General features: G+C 45.1%; 2 protein-coding genes across 5 annotated transcripts in view; one reads left to right on the plus strand and one right to left on the minus strand.

The window, feature by feature from the left end:
* Positions 1–19,461, minus strand: part of PRUNE1 (prune exopolyphosphatase 1) — a 260,920-nt gene that overhangs the window by 96,190 nt on the left and 145,269 nt on the right. The gene's annotated exons all lie outside the window — the stretch shown is intronic.
* Positions 1–19,461, plus strand: part of IGSF9 (immunoglobulin superfamily member 9) — a 55,816-nt gene that overhangs the window by 5,654 nt on the left and 30,701 nt on the right. For all 3 annotated transcript variants that reach the window (XM_075192263.1, XM_075192262.1, XM_075192261.1), the window contains exons 2-5: positions 511–891; positions 1,963–2,154; positions 13,748–13,900; positions 18,958–19,109. In XM_075192263.1, coding sequence (XP_075048364.1) covers positions 843–891; positions 1,963–2,154; positions 13,748–13,900; positions 18,958–19,109 — 546 coding nt within the window. In that variant the 5' untranslated portion in view covers positions 511–842. The remainder of the gene's footprint in view (positions 1–510; positions 892–1,962; positions 2,155–13,747; positions 13,901–18,957; positions 19,110–19,461) is intronic.

The following is a 19,461-nucleotide window of genomic DNA, read 5'->3' on the forward strand; positions in this document are numbered from 1 at the left end:
TCTTGCGTGAAATAGCTCTGCTCGTGCCCAGAAACGTACCTGACGCCAACGAACGCAACTGCATGCAATTCATGACTGACCGTAGGGATCTACCTATACATCAAGCAGTCACCACTGCCTGCGATAAGATTCGCCAGGTCACGTCGGCAATAGCCAGATTCCATCTATGCCATGCCGGGGACTGTTTATTGGCGGCGTAGTGACACACGGGTGGATTAGCTGGGTTTTTCTCCATCAACGAAGGCGCTTCAGGTTGCTATGCATTGACGTTCGTTTCAGGACAAGGTTCGTCGGCCTGTCACGGTAATGTAGTGTCCTATTATGACCGCGGCTGAGGAATTTGTAGTTTGCCTGTTTGCTCTGCCCCCTGTACAGAGTATAGACTACGAGTGGACAGTATGGCAGTAGGTGTGGACTGTACAAATATTGACTCTGAGCTTTAGAGAAGCATAATTCTCTCTCCCTGATCAGTTATTATTACGCTCCTGCTCACCTGCTTCTCTATTACAGGTCTGTAAGGCAATGCTGGGCACCTGTCGTTAGGACGCAAGACGAGGATTTAATGGGCAGAAGAGCTGACACTCCACAAACAAGTTCCGCTGGATATTTTACTTCATGACAGCGTACGCCTGAGGGTGACGTCCCTCCCCTCCATCATCACTGTGCGGTAGTCCTGGCTGGCCTGGGGGGGCTGATTGGCATATCCCAGGCTGTGGTTACTGGCCCCCTGTGTTATCTGACAGGCTGGGGGTCCGGGCAAGGTCTCTCCAGATGCTGCATGAAAGGAGGACAGGTGAATCTATCCTTGCTGGCTCCATAGGCTCGGCTAGCTGGTCTGTGCTATGCATTGGGCTTTCTGGTTATTCAGCCTATTTTTCTGTTGCGTTGAAGGTAATTAAATTTTTTTTTTTTTTTTGGGGGGGGAGGAGAAAGGGGGTGGATTACATTTTTAATTTGACATACATGGCCGAAACATGTTTTCTAACTATATATGTGACCGCCGGTGACGATAACACCTGTACTCCCTCAGGCATCCTAATTAGACCGTACTTATTGAGATTATATTATTTATGGAACTATACTTTTTATGGCTGGCAGCTATCAGTGATTTCACAGAGTACAGCATTAGTCAAATATTTGCCTGTCGGCAGTAAAAACTGGTAAAACTACTACTAATGTTGGGATAGAATTCAGTACATCGGTGGTTTAATATGGAAGAGTGTATTGAACAACTTTTTTTCCAATCCTTGATCCTTTTTCTCATGTTACCTGCTAATATTTTTGTTTTCTGAAATCTCTTGATTTATATAAATGACGTGTCAGTAAAAAGGTCTGTGAGTTAAATTCTATATAATGTTCGGTAGAAATATTCATAAAGCGATAGCACAGTGAACCCATGACGTATAAAGCGGCGCTGTATTGCGGAAAAGGGCATCGTGGACTGCAAAAAGGGGCAGGGCTTACACAGAAGTGGGTGGAGCTTTAGCAGAAGTGGACATTTTTGGCAGACCTAGGGCTTATTTTGTCTTGATTTTTGCATGTATAAATGCTGGGAAGTATATGGAGGTGTGTATAGCAGTATACTGTGACATGGTGGGTGCAATAACTTGTATTGGTATCAATGCACTCAAGGTTCTAATCCTGTGGTACGTATACTCCAAAGGGGTACCCCAGTTTGTCGAATATAACCCAAAATAACATTAGTAAAGAATACAACATTTGCAAAACTGATCAGAAGTGTAATTTCTTAAAACCTATAATTGCATAGGGGGCATGGTATAAATGTATGCACACTGGGGTGGCGGGTGGTACTTTAAATACATAATGGGCCGCGCTCTTACAAATGTTTGTTCAGCTCACAAAATGGCCGCCTCGGCTGTGTGTAGGTCTGATCCGTGTGATTTATTCTGGTTGTGTCTCGTTTCCTCATCACGTTGGCGTCTCTCTCCCCCCCCCCTGCAGGTACCCTCCGCTCAGACGCTCAGGCTGTGGTTGGCCGCGCAGGAGAGAGCGCGGTACTGGGGTGCAGCATTCTCCACCAGGACGCGGGCCGCCCTCCCCTCTACGTCATCGAGTGGGTGCGCTTCGGCTTCATCCTCCCCATCTTTATCAAGTTTGGCCTCTACTCCCCTCGCGTGGACCCTCAGTATCTCGGTAAGTGGACAATGAATCCATCTTGTGACTAGAGCGTAGCTAGGAATGTGACTACGCCGTGCTGCCATGATTGCTTTATGTCTGCGGTTCCCGGTTAATACATGCACTGTGTTTATTGCTACATATATCTATAGTAACCGTTGTACGGGGTAATTGTGACTGATCCTCAGCAGCTACAAAGATCTTTATCTGTCACCAGAGCCCGAGGATAGGATTACAGAGCCAGACACAAGCCTCTTGTTTGCTACCTGTTGTAATATAAAGAGCCCCAGCCAGTCTGTCAGGAGCAGCACGTTAGTTTTGAGGAATGAGGAAGTGGATGCATGAGTGACTGTATTATACACAGATGTGGGATGGTGGAGTGATGTATGCAACTGGTCAATGGAGACTGGGGTGCGACAATAGGTACAAAACATCTTAAAAGCCTTTTTAAGGCGTCTTATCTGTGCAGGGGCTTGCTGACTGTAAATATTTGCTTTTTATCGGATTGCGTTGATGGCAAACACAGGAGTCACACGGTCCCGCCCTCCGTAATAGAATGTCAGCTCTTTGTCCAATTAACCCTCGGCCCTGCGCTCCTCTATCCCTATGTTTTGTGTGTTGGTTTCCTAGGCTGCCGGCAGTTGAGGGGTTAAGCGGAAGCAATGCACTCTGGGTACTTAAGAGGCCAGTGTGGTTTTGCCCAGGACTCGGTCCAAGGTCACGGGGGTGCCAGGCTGCATTAGTTAGGCTCTGCAGCAGTGGGGGGGGGGGCTTAAACGGGGTTGGGTGAAAGGGCATGATAGGGGGCTCATGACGGAGAGAGGGCCAGAGTGACAGGGTGGATACTAGCAGCCAGCCAGCCATGGCTACATTATACATGTGTGTGCGGTTGGTAGCGCTGTATAAAAACGGCAAATCGCGGTCTTACTCGTGGGGAGGGTGTGGGCAGCTCTGATGATGTATATAGTAGGCTACATTCTCATTTATTGGCTCGGCACACAAAATGGCCGCCTCACGGTGCCTCAGCGATGTCATTGGCTCGTAGTGAGCTGATAGGCTACGCACTTATGCAGCGAACATGACCAGGGGCCCTGATAGGGCAGGGGAGCAGAGTACAAAGTAACGGGGCCCGGGCTGCTCTGGGAGCCCCAGCCTGCCTGTGTAGTGGGAAGAGCCACCAACCAGGTGTGGCCACGCTCCCTAGAGAACCTACAGAATGGGCCCCAAGAAGGTGCTGTACGGGGGCCCATAACTTCTCTTGGCGGCCCTCCAAAGGGCTACTACGTCGGATCTGTCAGATAATTTGTATTACGACCGCGCTGACTGAATTGTATCGCGCGACCGTCCGTACTGTGCGAGTTCTCGAGATCCGTCACGGCCGGTGAACGTTTTATATACGTATTTGTGATTTTACGTTTTATTTTAGTATTGGGATACTTTGTACGTTAGCCGCTCGTCTCTGGCCCTGTTGCTCAGAGACTAACAAGATAGTGTGCGTTCATGTGGAGCCTGGATTCCCTCGCGTACGTCGGTTTTAATAATCAAACCACCGTGACCGCCTGACAGCAAACCGCGTGTCCTCCTGGGATTAGTACATGCTAAGAAGTGTAATTAGTAGGGTGTACCTGATGGGTGAGCACACACACACACACTGAGCAGAGTCGGATGAGTTTCCCATCCTGCGTTCTGTTCAGGGGCCCCCGGGAGACGGGTGACTGAGATGAACCAGGGTCGTATAACAGTCAACCTGTCACCAGAGACCAGGGAGGCTCCTATTCTCTAGGGACGAGAAGCATTGTCTTATGCCGAAACAAAGGATCCTTTTATTTTCGGTGGCAGGGGAGGGGCCCTCAACGGTCACTTCAGAACAAGTTTGCGGCCTGGGGCTCTGGGCGTGGGGCATGAGAGACCTACGGAGGGATATTAGTACTGGGAAAGTTTGTGTGTCACCGAGATTCAGATTATTATTATGACATTGTTCAGCGTTCCAGAGTAGCCAGTTTGCCAGGGGGAATACAAAGAGGAACGGGGGCCTAACTTACCTTCTGTGCTGCCGTGGGAAATTGCAAATCTATTAATAACCTCATACGCGCTTTTTATAAGGTTATTTGTCTATATAGGATATATATCTATACGTGAGACGTAGCAGCACTCGCCAGAAAGCAGGATCTGCACAGAGCTGGAATGTAAAACCTAAGATTTTATTTTCAACGAGTTTTGGGTGGAATTAGCATTTGGAATTTGTTTTTTGGAATCCTTACGGTGGTTCATACACGCATATCCACATATATACTTGCACGTGACATCGTGACTGATCTAAAAACCCCTGTCATTAACTTAAGCACCCTTCCCCCTCTGCACTGCAAGCTGTCCCCTCACTCAGCAGGTGTAGTGTTCTGAGCAACGCCATATAGCCCATACACAGGTCTTTGTATGAGTCTACTGTCCTGTATGCCCCTGCTGTTCTGGGTGGGTACATGTATATAATCGTACTGACATTCTAGGCCGTATAGTAAGATATAATCTTTCATTTGTTGTATAAACACCGATTGCTTCACCAGCATGCATTCTTACAAACTCCCATCAGTTCTACTAAAGCTCTGGTGAGTGAGAATACATCATTTTTAATTTTTTTATTTTTTACAATAGAGGTGCTGCGGAACTACAAGTTTCAGCATGCCCTTCCAGCCAGAGGCATGCTGGAACTTGTAGTCTCATGGCACAGTGTGCCTGCCTCTGCTTTGCAGCATAAAAAGCGGGTGGGATGAAGACGGGATAGGCATTAAACACCGCATTGTAACATAATCGTGCTTTCAGGATAAATTGGCTGTGACCCAAAGCAACCAATCGGATTTCAACTGTCATTTTTGTAGTGGAGCTTTAGAAAATGGGAGCAGGCGCCTGATTGGTTGCTGCCGGTTACAGCACCTTTGTACAGCATAGTTCGGCAGAGAGTTTATAATCTAGGGTTATAATAGAACACAGTGCTCCAAAGAGTTTATATATAATCATAGCACTAGTCATGCAGATAATGGAGAGTGTCGGTCCCCGTTTCCCCAAGACAGTCCCAATTTCCCCCTCTTTTTAACTCGCAATTCTGATTTTCCCCATAAATCAGAATCTGTCTACGTCACAGGATTAACAAGATAGGCGAGATCAGGCTCCTCTAATTGTTTTACGTTATATGATAACTAAGTGGAAGATTCGTAGGTGTGTGGCACTAACTTGCAGTCTCCTAGGTAACAATACTTGTTGTAACAATGTCATTTATTGAACTCAAATGTAGGGTGCAATACCGCAAATTTAAGAAAGGACTCGTTCTTTGCTAATTTAACTCTTTGTACTGAAGGAGCAACGAAATACCCCGGCTCACTCAAATTTTGCCGAAAAATGTATCCAAAACGTTCATATTTATCGCCTTATCATCGTTTATAGTAATTTCAGCACGTTATTCAAAGTGCCAACCTGGACGTCTCCTAAAAGTCCGATTTAAGCCGGGTCATGTGGCAGAGCGCCAGGCAGTAAGACATCTGGTTTATCTCGGCGTCTAAAAAACGAGGGATTGAAATCGAAGGTTGATTTAAACAAAAACAGACTGAAGAAGGGAGACAGCGTCCAAATTAAAAAAAGATGATGAAGGTTCGAAGCCGGTTGGCCGCGTCCCTGGGATTATTTTTTTGTTTCTGTGTTTATCGTCTGCGAATCTTGGCCGTTTTAATTATCATTTAAAAACAAAATTAAGCAGAAGGAACAAAGGATTCAAAGGATAGACGGCGATTGGATGTGAAATCTCTCCGGCGTCACTTGGAAAATGCTCCCTGCCACTCCGCCCCTGTCTATTTAATATAAACCCCAGTTCCTGTAGCAACAGCTTGTTTATTTTCAATCCCGGGGAAAAGAAAGGAACGCTGGATCTGACAAGCGGAGCATCTTGGAGTTACAATGGATTCGGGGAGGGAGAGGGGGGGGGGGAATCTACGGCCTAGCCCGGCATTGTCCAAGTGCTTAGATTTAAATTTCCGTCGCCATGGTTACCAGGTGGACAGGAGGGGAGGGGTTCGAGCGCCATGGTGGGGCCTGCAGGGAAGGAGAGGTAGGGGGTAGGCTGGCACCTTACAAAAGTCTCAAATCACTGAGCGTCTGCATGGTTGTGCATTGTGCGGACTCACTGGAGTAGGAAAATGAAAGCCGTTAAGCTTTAAGGAGAGAGAAGGAGAACAGAGCCGTTTCCTTCTCCCAGTTCTGGAATTTTCTGAAGTCTTTTTTTTGTTTTTGTTTTTTGTTTTTGTTTTTTGTTTTTGTTCAATTTTTATTTTGTATTTTTTTTCTTTTTGTTTTTTTTCTTTTAGTAGATGCCAGTTAATGTTCTTGATAACAGACAGTCCGCAATAGAATAGGACAGATCCTGGATAGTTCCTCAGGAATAGTGATGGCAACGTGAGACAAAGTCATTGTGTCTAAGCACACCCTCCCGGCCAGAACGGCTGAGACCTGTCCTTTAGAAGTAGAACTGTCTGTTTATTTAGTTCAGTGTAAGATGCTTGGAATAGTGTGCTCATTTGTGCCACTAGATTGTAAGCTCCTATGGATAGATTCTCATATCGTGCCACCAGTTTAATTTGCACTAGTTATGCTCCTTTGAATCGGTTCTTACACCGCACTATTAGATGGTAAGCTCCTGCGTCTGGCTCTTATTTGCTGACGTCTATATAGGCTTTTTATTTTTCTTGATTTTGTTTTCTTCTATATGACCACGATGCACTGGTGACTTTGTGTAAAACTACCAAGCTGTTGTCTAGTTTCCATTACCAAGCTGCGTTCGGCGGGGACAACCCATGGCTGTTATTTTAATGGGGGATATTTAAGGAGAGACGTATGGCGGCCTAGACAGCTGAAATAATTACCAAGAGCTGCACTGGGTAGTATGGCTGCCGTACGGCACACAGTGTCCCCGACAAAAGGAAAAATCCTTTCTCTGTCCAGTGCCGCCTAATCTTTTACTGCTTCCAATAAATACTCTCTTCTTTGTAAGCGTGCAATAAAACTGGTGAGAGATTTGACTCTGTCCATAGCCAGAGCAATAAAATTTGTAGAGGGGACACCCTGTCCCCTTCTGAATTCTCACCCTGGCACTGTACGGATTACACGTGTGCAGAGAATTTTGGCAACCGGTGGAGTTGAAGGTGGGCCAAAGTATGCAAAGGGTGACGTAGAAACGGAGAAATGATCTTAATGTCTTAGAGGGATTTCTTAATACAACATTTTAATGTAATTCTGTCGGAATAAGTTTAGAATCTAGTGATATACTGCAAAGAACTAAAATATATATGTACAGAAGGCGGTGTCATCTCTATTCTGTTGTAATGGAAGAAGGAACCTGCTCGCACAAACAGCTTACAATCTAGGAGTGTAAAGGAAGAGCCTATATAAAAAAATAAATAAAGCCTTGTAATGAGAGATGTTGTGTCAAAGAGCTTACACTCTAGTAACAGAATGAAAGTTAAAGCAATTGGGGTACTTGTTGGACGTTTAAGCAGATGCGGCTTAGAGAGAACAGAAAATAAAAGTCCTGATGTTGACTTGTATGGGCGCCCCCAAAGAATTACACAGGGCGTAGACCCTGTCGGACATTTTCGCTCAGCCGCGTTTGTGTGTTTCGTGTGTCATGTCTCATTGTGTTTTATATACATCCACCTGAACATGTTACTTTGTTTATGTTTACATTAGGAGAGAGTAAGTTTTTTTGGGGGGGAGCAGACATAAAGAGGCAAACTTTAAATAACGGTAGATCTCTCGTCTTTGAACAGCCACCAGTGCGTTCGTTTCCGTCAAATTGTCCCAGGAACTGAAGTGGTAATGAACGCTGCCAAACACGCCACAGAGATTCCCCTGGATGCATCTTTTGAAAGTTTGAAAAATGCTTTTAACTTTGATCCCTCCCCCCCCCCCCCCCAATTCCCTCGCTCCCCCTCCTCTATTTATTATCTATTCCCCCCCCCCCTCCTCTCCTCTCTTTCATCCCTCCTCATAACCATGCTGGATTCTCCTGCAGGAGGAGGTGCAGCCGCAGAGAGCTGACAGATTGCTGGGACAATCTCCTGGTAAACTTGGCAGCGACAAACACTATGGGTTATTCTGAAAGCCCTGGAATTTCTTCAGTTTTCCAAATTTTACAATGACTCTTAATGCCAACAAAACTCATCATGTCGTGTATACTGAATATGTGTATTTTTTTTTATTTTTTTTTTGCATGCACACAACCTGTTGGACCCTCTTTTTAATTCCACACAGACTACATTGACTTAATGATTTGAACAAATCTAAAGGCCGCTACTCGCTTCCAGTTCTCCACGAACCTCTCACCTGTAAATTGCTCACTTTCTATAAATACCAGACGTTCACCCCCAACAATCCGTTTTGTATGCAGCGGCTAGACTAAGTTACCTCTCCACAAGTTCTTCTAGTGCTGCCCTGCTCTGCAAGCTACTGCCTGTACTTTAAGGAAGCCATACCTACCAACTTTACGTTCTTCGGAATTGAGACGGAGTGCGCACTGGAAGGAGGCGTGGTCATGCTACGTGGGGGAGTGGCAGTTGGGAGGTGCGCAAATCCAATCTAAAATAAGTCTATTAATACACAAAGCATTAACAAAATTGCACCAACATACAGCTCTTCCCTCGTCTCAAAATATCTCCTAAATTGGACCCCAAGATCTGCGTCTCTCACCCACACTCATTACCTGCTCCCATTCCTAGGTACAGGCCTTTTTTTTCGGGCTGCACCCACTCTGTGGAATTTCTTCCCTTGCACAATAAGACTTTCTTCTAGCTTTCTCTGAAAACTCACCTCTTCAGGCAAGCTTATCAAATTCCTGAGCCACCCTAGTACCCTCCCTGATTACTGCACATTTCATCCAAAACTTTCATTTATTCTTTTTCTGTACAGGAACAATCTCGCCTGCCCTCCTCAAACCATCATAGCTGTGTGACTGGATTATATAGACCACTAAACACTAATTCCCATTGTAATCTGGATGGACCATTATGCAATATGTGGCTATTGGCTTCACGCAGGGCTCTCTTACCTCTTTCTCTGACTATTAAGTCTTATTACTGTGTTTGTTCCCAATTGTAAAGCATGGCAGAGTCTGCTGGAGCTATATAAATACATTTTAATGAATAATAATCCCTAGAAATTAGTGTTTGTCTGTAGGGGTCTATTTAATAAGACCCCTCCGTTGTGAAGATTTTCTATCGCTGCTGTAAATCTTCGCTCGCAGTATCCAAAAATGGCATCTGAGTGATGACAACACAGGCTGGCAGCTGTAGGAGGAGTCTTACCGCCCGCCAAGCCAGTGCTGGGTCCCTTGGCGCATGTGTGAACTGACATGCCAGCTCGAGAATGCCCATTGTAACTAGAAGCCCAGACTTTGGCTAGATTCAGCAAAGAAATAATAGTAACTTGTAAAAATAAAAAACATAAAGAAAATTAAAAAAGTAAAAAAACAAAACTATTTATTTCAAATTTTAACAATAAAGCATTTTTTTTTTTCCTATGGGCACCCCTGGCTGATGCCATATTGGCCAGAAGGCATTTGCAGTGGTTCGAGCGCGGCCGCATAATTGCCCTGTGCAAAGACGGTGGCCCCTTTGAGGTACAGGGCAATGCGATAATGAGCCCTCCAGTTTCCCCTGGCAATAGGACCCTTTCACCCTATTATAAAACAGATCCCCCAAAACTGAATTAACCCTATGCTTCCTGGATAGCTATAGTTTGTGAAAAGAACCATGTTCCTGCAAACCGTTTCTTACAGGAACTCATTCCCTTGTACTAGACCAGGCCTGGCCAAACTCTGGCTCTCCAGATGTTTGTGAAACTACAAGTCCCAGCATGCCTTGCCAATTATACTGTCTATCTGCTGGAAAAGCATGCTGGGGCTTGTAGTTTCGCAACACCTGGATGAGCCACAGGTTGGCCAGGCCTGGTCTCTTCATTGAGTGTTCACCAAGGATGACACTGAATCCTGCCAGGTTCAGGATATAGGAGGGGATGTGACAGACACCGAGCAGTTACATGGCCCCTCCCTGCATTACCCAGAAACCTCCTTTTGTGTAATCCTTTGAACGTTGGTTGCTAAGCAGTGTGTGGCTTGCTACTTAGACGACAATAATGTTATAAAAAAATAAAAAAATCATGAATGGAAGTTAATGGAGAGGCTTGACATCGGAGACGTCTTTATATCCAGCAGCTAAATATATATCCATCATATTACTCCCAGGAACGGATGGTCTCGCAGGAGGCGAGCAGAGCTCCCTCTCTCTGTAAAGACGCACAGCCAATTAGATACACAGCCTGTTATAGTCGGGGTACCCAAGTATTCATCAGCTGGGTGGAGGGTCCAGGAAGGACCTTACCTGGGGGTTACAACATGGAATATAACTCAAAAAGGATCGCGGGAGACCATTAATCCTCTATGCCCCCAAAATATTCTATAATTACTTAAAGGGCCTGGTTCATCTTCAGACGTAAGTTCATTTGCGAAACGTATCTTGCGTGAAATAGCTCTGCGCATGTGCCAGAATGGGATTTATCCCTGTGAACGCAATTGACACTTACGATTGGCTACGACTTGAAGCGCGGATGGAGGGGGGGGAGGGTAAGGGGCGGATGGACGTAGGCAATGTACAGTAAGGGCGTTTCAACGTGGTTGCGTCCAATTCAAGTTCAGGGCATCTCTTAGGTACGTGTTTTTTAGCCGTAAAATTTGCACCAGCTACGGGGTAGGTGTAAGTGCCGACTGATAGTGATGACTACACGTATGCAGTCCAGGTCATGTGTGTGCAAGTAAGAGAATTAGGGATTTTCATGGACATATCTTTAAAATCTGGGACTGATCCCCAAATTAGGGACATTTGTTCATGAAACTTTCATTTGTCGGTAAGGGGGAAAAAACTCCCCAAAGATCAGTAAAAAATTAATTTAGGAAAGGTACAAGGTTTGTGTTCACAACAATATGTGGTGTTTAGGCCAGGCCTGTGGCTCTGCAGGTGTTGTGAAACTACAACACCCAGCATGCTTTGCCAGTAGATAACCAGTCCATAGCTGCCAGAGCATGCTGGGACTTGTAGTTTTACATCACCTGGAGAGCCACTGTAAATAAAATGGATGTTTATAGTTTTTCAAGGAAATCCCTCTTTTTCCACACGTTAGGTGCAGTTTGTCCCCTCTGTCCTTATCCTCTGCTCATTATAAGTTATTGCTTATGAAAGAGGAGTATTAAGATTGCAAACACCGCGTTACTATTAAAGTCAGTAAATCTTGGCATGCTGGGCATTGTAGTGCTCCAAGTTCCACCGAGATCCTTCCGTGCGTCGTGTGTTTTATATGAACTAGATCTGTAGAAGGGTGTCCCTGGCAACTATGCTACGGACAGTCATTAAATTTACTGACGGTTGGCAGTTCTGATCCAGTGCCTAGTGCTAATGTCTCTTCCGGTTTTATCATCTCAGGGGAAAAAAAACAAAACGGCCTTCGAATGGCATATTACTGCTGTACGCTGATTATAGGTTGTTATATCACTTTATCTAAGTATACGAACAAGCCGTATTACTGGCGGTATGCATGCTGTATACATGGCCGCACATTATAAATCGCTGAGTATACTCGAGCCATGTCAGTATATTAAAGAAACACAACCGTTGCTTCTTCCATTCTGTACTAATTAAAGGGATTTCCTCAGGACCCCAGCCGACCTTAGCTGCATGCTGTCCAGGATTTAAATGGGACAGTTAACTCCTTTGTTCCTAGAGAGGGATAGATAAACCTCAAGGTTTGTCTTTGTGCACCTGGCATTGGTTTTAAACCCCCCCCCCCCCCCCCCCACTTAGAACTCTCAGGAGCGGTTATATAACTTCATTTCATGATATTTTTTATTTATATAGCAGGGAGGGGGGGTGCAGATTACACCGATTAGGATTTAGGGGCTGAGAAAGGGTTGCACTTTGCATGGCACGATAGACCGCCGGCGGTGGAGGGGTTAAGGACCAGGAGTTTGTGGCACCCCTGGAAATCCAGACCTGGGTTTCAAGAGGCGGCTAATTCCTCTCGTGCGTAAGTCCGCGTGTACCCATGTGCATGTCTATCCGTGGGCTTATCCACTAGTAGGAGACTCCCGGGTTTTAGCCAATTGGAATTTGGCTAATGTCGTCCTGATCGGATCAGCCGACTGATAATAGCTCCAGGCAATTAAGGAGATTGAAGCTGCTCCCCTCTGTCTTATCTCCCATCTGATCCGTTGCTGCTGCTACTGCGGCGTGGACCAGAAAAATAAATAAATCACACAGTAAAATCAGCCACCAATGAATAGAGGTCACATAAAATGTTTATTTCGTCATTAGTTAATTTTTTTTTCAATAACTAGTTGTTAATAACATAGGTGCAAACTCGCTATCTTGCTGCTGTGCATTAGTAAATAGCTATGAATTGCAAAGTTTGAAGCGATTCCCCCCCCCCCCCCCCTATCCTTCACACAGTCCTCCAAATGTTCCTTTTCATTGTATACCCCATAATACTTGTCTTTTTGCTACACTTTTAAACCCTGTTGTTTATTTGTGGCCTCTCTTAATAGCATCACAGGGCCAAGCAGCCATTGTAGTTTGCAGTTGACCCTTGACCCGCTGACCTCCTCTTGTCTCCATTGAGCTCCATGTCTCCCTGGCCTTTTATGAAGAGCCCTGTCTGTCAGGGGAGGGGGGGACCTATGCGTGTTCTCTATTGTGCACTAAATGATATCCTGGTCCCACGGGAGCCCAGCCCTGCAAACTTGTGTGAAAACACCTCATTAAAATACTATTCCCAAAACTTCTCTGCTCCTTCGCCTTCTCCTTAAAAGGCGCCCCATCTCTAGAGATGGGCTTAAACCGCATTCTCATGTCAGCACGTCCGCCCTGCATATTGTCCCATGCAGAAAGCCAGAAGATACCACTCCTAAAATAATAAAGGTGACATGCTCCAGCCTCCGACACCCGCCTGTCACTTTGCGGTTTGAGACACCCCAGAATCCCCTGCTCATTAAATCCACATTTACAGTTCCCTGACAGCAGAATGTAAAAGTTGTGAGCGAGCGCTGACCTATTGGAAGCTGTGCGATATACTTATGTCATGTCTGGCTTGGCTCAGTGCAAAAAACATTATTAGGAACGGTGGTATGTAGGGCTGGCAACAGGGCCAGGGGGACCCCCAAGCGTTTGTCAATTACAGGATATCATAAAAATTGTAAAGTTGAGGTAAAAATTGCCCCCCCCCTCCCCTGCGGCATAACCATGGCTGCGTCTGTTTCCTGTTGTGTCGTTTTTAGGGCAAAATCATTATCTCTCTTCAGAGAGGCCTAGAGAGCAAGTGCTGGCATCGACACTATGTTAGAGATAGCCGTGTCGGCAGCCATTTTGTGGCACGGTTATGCAGCCCGTCCATTCATCGAGCAACAGTGACCTCACAGAGGCACAAAATGGCTGCCGTCAAGCATGTTTGTCCACAGTGAACAGTGATTGCTGTTTTTCCCTCCAGTATTTAATACACTAATTGATTTCTGTATCTCTGTGTCATTTCGTAGGACGCACGCGGATCGAGGAAGGCGCGTCTCTGCGTATAGACTCCCTCCGCTCTGATGACCAGGGTTGGTATGAATGCAGGGTGCTGTTTCTGGACCGTCACCATGGCGATGAGGACTTCAAAAACGGGACTTGGATCCATCTTACTGTGAACTGTAAGTCATTGCACCCCCCCTCCCCTCCCCTCTTCGCCCCCCAGCCTTGATTGGCGCAGACAGTTCCTACTTCGTACATCTTTATTCTCAAACAGGCTAAATCGAAACCTCTTTCAACGCGGGACCGTTCTCCCTGCCAACTACAATGCCCCATGTAGAGATAGGGGTACAGCTGCCAAAAAAAACCCCAAACACCAACAAGGCTTTCATCACTGTTCAAACCGTGGCACCTTACTGTGCCAGCGCTCTCTCTGAGAGCCTCCAGTATACAGCGGTACTCCCATCGCTTGCCGCGGCCTCTTTGTGAAGTTTTACAGTGGAAATATTAATTTTTGGGGGCTGTAACGCCCCGTGCAAACTGCTCAACACAGCAGTCGTGCAAATAAGATTTTCCGTAGTCTCATTGGTTTAAATCGCAGTTATGTTTCAGAACGTCCCTTTAAAGATTTACCCCTTTTACTCCTGAAAACTTAAATTTTTAGAGACGCCTTTAGAAAGGTTTGATAAATATGGCATCCGGACGGCTTATAGGTTGACGCAGCCGGCCCTTTGAAGTGTCCGTGCAATTGATGGGGATTATCGGCGCTTTTGGTCCCCCCCCCCCTACCGCGCTGTGCACAGACGGACGCACTCAGCCAGGACGGCTCAACCTCATCAGGAGAACTTATGGAGAGGACGATGACTTCTCCACGGTGGCTCTAATCCTCGCAGCACTGAGAGGGCGTTCCCGACTTCCTGCCCCCTAATTTAACCTGCCTGAGCTTTGTGTCCTCTCTGAGACCCCCTCCTCTTCCCTCTTTATACCCCCTCCCTTGACTTATTGTGACAGAAAGGTCCCTGGGGTTTGTCCCTGTGATCATAGATGAAAAGCCAACTTCCCATGGCAGGTCCGTGAAACCAAAGAACTCAAAACAGAACAAGGCGAAAAAGCATCTCACGCTAATTAGGTCAGAAATGGAGTTCCAGCTGACCTCTGACCTCCAGCCGAACCCCCCCCCCCCCCCCCACCACCACCTGACAGAAACACAATATGAAGGTCGTTCTGATATCTCCCTGTCTTCTCTTTCAAAGTTGAACAAGAAAGTCAGAGGAATTCTTCAGCGTTTGTTTTTTTTGGAAAGGAGGCAAATAATTTATAGCACTGTCAATCGGACCGCAAATAGTTGCCATGTCAGACCCCAAGTTTCTATGGTTTTATTCAGTTTTTTCATTTGGATCTCTGCTGCCTATCGTTCGCTCAGTCGAGATAAAATTAAATATGGCTAACCCTGAGTGAACAGCGCCAGCAGAGACCAAGGAAATTTTACCTCACAAGAACTTGTGAACAAATCACCCCTTAGAGGTGAGGCTGCCCTGGCTGTATTTAGTCACGAAAAATAAGCGGCCATTTTGTGAGATGAAGCAACGTGTATCAGGACGCGGTCATTAGGATGCCTTTCATGGAAGGTTACATTTTACTAAAAATCTGTGTGTGTGTGTGTGTATATATATATATATATATATATTTATATATATCTACATAATCTCTATATCTATCTATCAGGGGTAGCCTTTGGCGACAACGCCAACATGCAAATCATTCCCCTCACAGCGATGGGAGTGCCTCGGTTTGCTCAGCACCGAATGCATTCTTGTTATAAACAATCTGTCCTCCTTTAAAATATAGGAATGATAGATATCTCTCATCTGCTTTTGCCTGGCAGCTGTTCCAGACAACTCACATGCAATATAGACTTTACACAAACCACATCTGTGTAAACACGTGTAGATCACCTCCGGGAAAGCCGCTCCTCGCGAGAAGCTGCCAGTCTAGACACATACGTATTAACCCCTTCCTTGCAAGCAGGTCAAAGCCGCGTGTCCAAGGGTCCAGATGTTGCATTTAATTGATGCATAAAAAGACGCAGAAAATCAAACCAGTCAGCGTCCTTTTCGAAAGTGCAGATTTGCGTGCCCAAAACCATCCTTGCCGATTTTACTCATCAAGCATTAAATTTGCATTTTACAATGTTGTGGTGGGAGGAGCTTGGCGAATATAACCGTGGTCTCCAGCCGGACCGGCGACCGGTTGCGCAGAACGGTTTTAGCGGGTCGCTTCCCAAAAAAAAAACCCGAATGAGAGTATTGCTTATTGCTAAGCGGACAATTAGACGCAGTCGCTAACACTGTGAAATACTGTAGGCTTCCGTAAGACATGTATACACACTCAGAAAAGCATAATATATGCACGAGTAATGAAGAAAGCAAAAATGCTGAATAATTTGTGCTAAGTCACGTGCACTCGAGTAGATGATGATCTGCTTCCCGGTAGAGGTGGTAGTGGACTCCATTTGGAGATCTGAGATTTTGGTAAAGTGGTTTTCTAGTTGGAATGCTATATACAAACCGGGATCACAATCTCATCCAGTTGTGTATTTGGCCCAGCCAGGCTGCGGCCGGAGACCTACAGGAGCGAGCGGATAGAGTTTTCTGGGTGGTAAACTCTTCATGTGGTTTAGTTATTTGTATCCACCTAATCTGGGGATAAAGAGAAGGGGAGTACTCAGTCTGGTAAAGTATAGGGTACGTCTCACCGGAGGGTATAATTTACTACACAATAACTTCTAAAGGGCCACTTCCGTATTGGCAAGAATCCAGTGTTGGAAGCGATTAGTAGACGAACACCTTATTCAAACTGTAAAGAGCTACGGAATTTGCTGGCGCTATATAAATCAATGTTGATGATATCTGTAATAGTTTTAGAGTTTGTCTTCTAGCCAGTGTTCTATTCAGTTCCAAATTGCATATTCTAGAGCAATTAAAAAAAAAAAATCTAAATATAGTTCATCCTCTGCCAACCCTCTGTGCAATTTTCTACTCCCTTCTTCATAAGATGCACGCTGGTTGGTTAATCGACTGGTGTCTAAATTGGCCATGACTCTTTGTGCTAGGGAAATAAAAGTTTTGTGACCTATACACTCGGCTTTAATTTTTTTTAATTGTGTTCAGAATTTGCACCGTGACCGCAGACATGTTAAACAAAGGCTCGGCTGACTTTCAGGATCACCCAGCTAGTTCTTAGACTATACTGCTGTATAAATACACAACCTGTGTGTTGCACAGACACCTATTGTAGTCCAAAACCACAAACCTCTCCCCCTATTGTCAGCACCTCCGTTGCGGCTTCTTAAAGGGGTAGTCGCACCACAGCATTTATCAAGATGTGGGCGGGTTATATATGGATAGGCTGTCTCTGGATAGGGTAGCAGCTGATCACGTGACACTCTCTTTGTGATAAATGTTGTGTTGCGGCTGGGGGTTTCCACCTTCACATTACTTTAGTTTATTGGCTTGCTTGTGCCCTCCTGCAGATTTGTCTAAATACGTTGCTTTTCCCTTTTCTAACTACAGTCTGGGCTCTTTGATTATTCCCTTTGCCCAGGGTGGCCGGTTCAGGGGTCTTGAATGAACTTATGGACTGAACTGTAGGAAGTTTGCTTATAATTTAATACATGGGGTTAATAGGGTCTTAGGTACGTGTTTTTTAGCCATAACACTTTCATCAGCTACAGGTCTGGTATAAGTGCCGACTGATAGTGATAACTGACATGTAAGCATGCCAGAACATGTGTTTTCAAGTAAGAGAAACTATAAAAATGCACTTTATGGAGAAGCCAAAATGCTCCTGGCACCCCTCTACATGTCTAGTGCGGTTGTACGGTGCTTCGTACCTTTTGGACTCAGATTATTGAGATATCTTCAGAAATATTGGGTGATGAGGTACCCGATAGCCCTGCCTTCTGGCTACTCAACAAGATTAACATACCAATATCCCGATTTAAAAAAATATCTATTTTGAAACATCTTATTTCGGCGTCCAAAGCAGTAATTCCAATCCACTGGAAATCTGCAATACCCCCGTCTATCCGAGATTGGTTCCGGAGACTGGATTTTTATAGAGCCATGGATGAACATTCACCACGACAGATAAGTTCATAGAATACTACACCATTTGGTACCCATGGCTCAAATTCCAAGATATGGAAATATTCAAATTCCTATCAATCCCAACAGCCGCCCCTTCATGACAGCTCTTATATTCAGCCATCACTCTTTCTCTGCGAACCAGTGTTCAGAACCCCCTGAATGATGTCAAGCAACCTTCTTATTATTCTAGGAAACACCTTATCCTCCCCCATAGCTTTCCATCCTTTCGTTCTTCCCTCTTCATATTGACATCATAAATTGTATTTGATTGCCTCATTAAGCCATGATGTATTTTTACTTTGTTGGTTTCACCAATTTTGTCTGTATTTGTGGTACAATTGTTATTTGATGTTTTTAAAACTTATTACAGAAAAAATTATATAAAAAAGCACTTTATGTACAGTTTGCATTAAGAACATCCTGTTTTTTCTATTTCATGTAAAAATATATATTTTTATTCATGATAGTATTAAGAGTTGTAAATTAATTTTATGAAATCTATAATTTGCATACGTTCTGATGGGACTCTATATTGCACATATACATGTGCGTATCCCGCTCTCTGTTCTGTCTGTCTACATTCGTCAAGTATCGTATAGCAAGAGCGCACTAATAACCTGATTCAAATGGAAATGTTTCTTGATATCCGCTTAAATACGGGCGTACAAGTTGTGTGCGTTTTATTTTTTAAACGTAAGTTGAGTTGACAGTGCGTTCGAAGATGAATCGGCCCCTGGATGGGATGCAGCTGTTGACTCTCGGCATCACTGGTTCCTATTAAGGTGATTGTAGGATGACCCCCACACACTGGCCAATAGAGGTCATCTACCAACCACATCTACTAGTGTTATTGGTATTCAGATCTCCATTGGGCTAGCGGGTCGTTTTGGCCACAGGCACAGACCAATCTTGGGTCCATTTGCCCAAAAATGACCAATTGCCCGACTCTGGTCACTAATGGAGGTATCTGTGACCTGATCGCTCTGTGTCCAGCATAAAGGATGTGTAGATGACCTGATGTTCTAGGGTAAGTCATGTGACTTCTAAATAATAGGTAGAGGTTAATTACTGATATTTTATTTTCTTCACAGCCCCGCCTGCTTTTCGAGAGACTCCGCCCATGTACGTGGAGGTGCGCGTCGGAGACACCTTGACCCTCACTTGTCTGGCCTACGGGAACCCGCAGCCGGTCGTCTCGTGGAAGCGAGATGATGTCGTGGTAGAGAGCGGGGACAAGGTCCAGGTAAGTGTAAATGAAGAGTTTCCTGTGATACGGCCTAGATACACAGTGAGACGCAAGGCATTTATTTCGGGCTGAATGTGGACCCCCAAAATACTGGTTGAATAAATTAACTGCATCCCTGATCCACCCAGGAAACTCCCCCCATCTGAAGAAACCAATCCCTTATTTGCGGAGATCTTGTCCCCTTTAGACCCCAGTAATCGGTACAGTCTCACAAAATTCAGGGGTATTGGCAGCTACGCAGGCTTGTCCACCCTTTAATATTTTTATACTGACTTTATAAATATTTCTGGCAAGCGTCCGTGAAGAATTATAGTCATGTTATTTTAAGCAATGCGTTCATCGCCAGCTC

The sequence above is a fragment of the Mixophyes fleayi genome, chromosome 12 (genome assembly GCF_038048845.1).
Source record: "Mixophyes fleayi isolate aMixFle1 chromosome 12, aMixFle1.hap1, whole genome shotgun sequence".
Lineage (NCBI taxonomy): Eukaryota > Metazoa > Chordata > Amphibia > Anura > Limnodynastidae > Mixophyes > Mixophyes fleayi.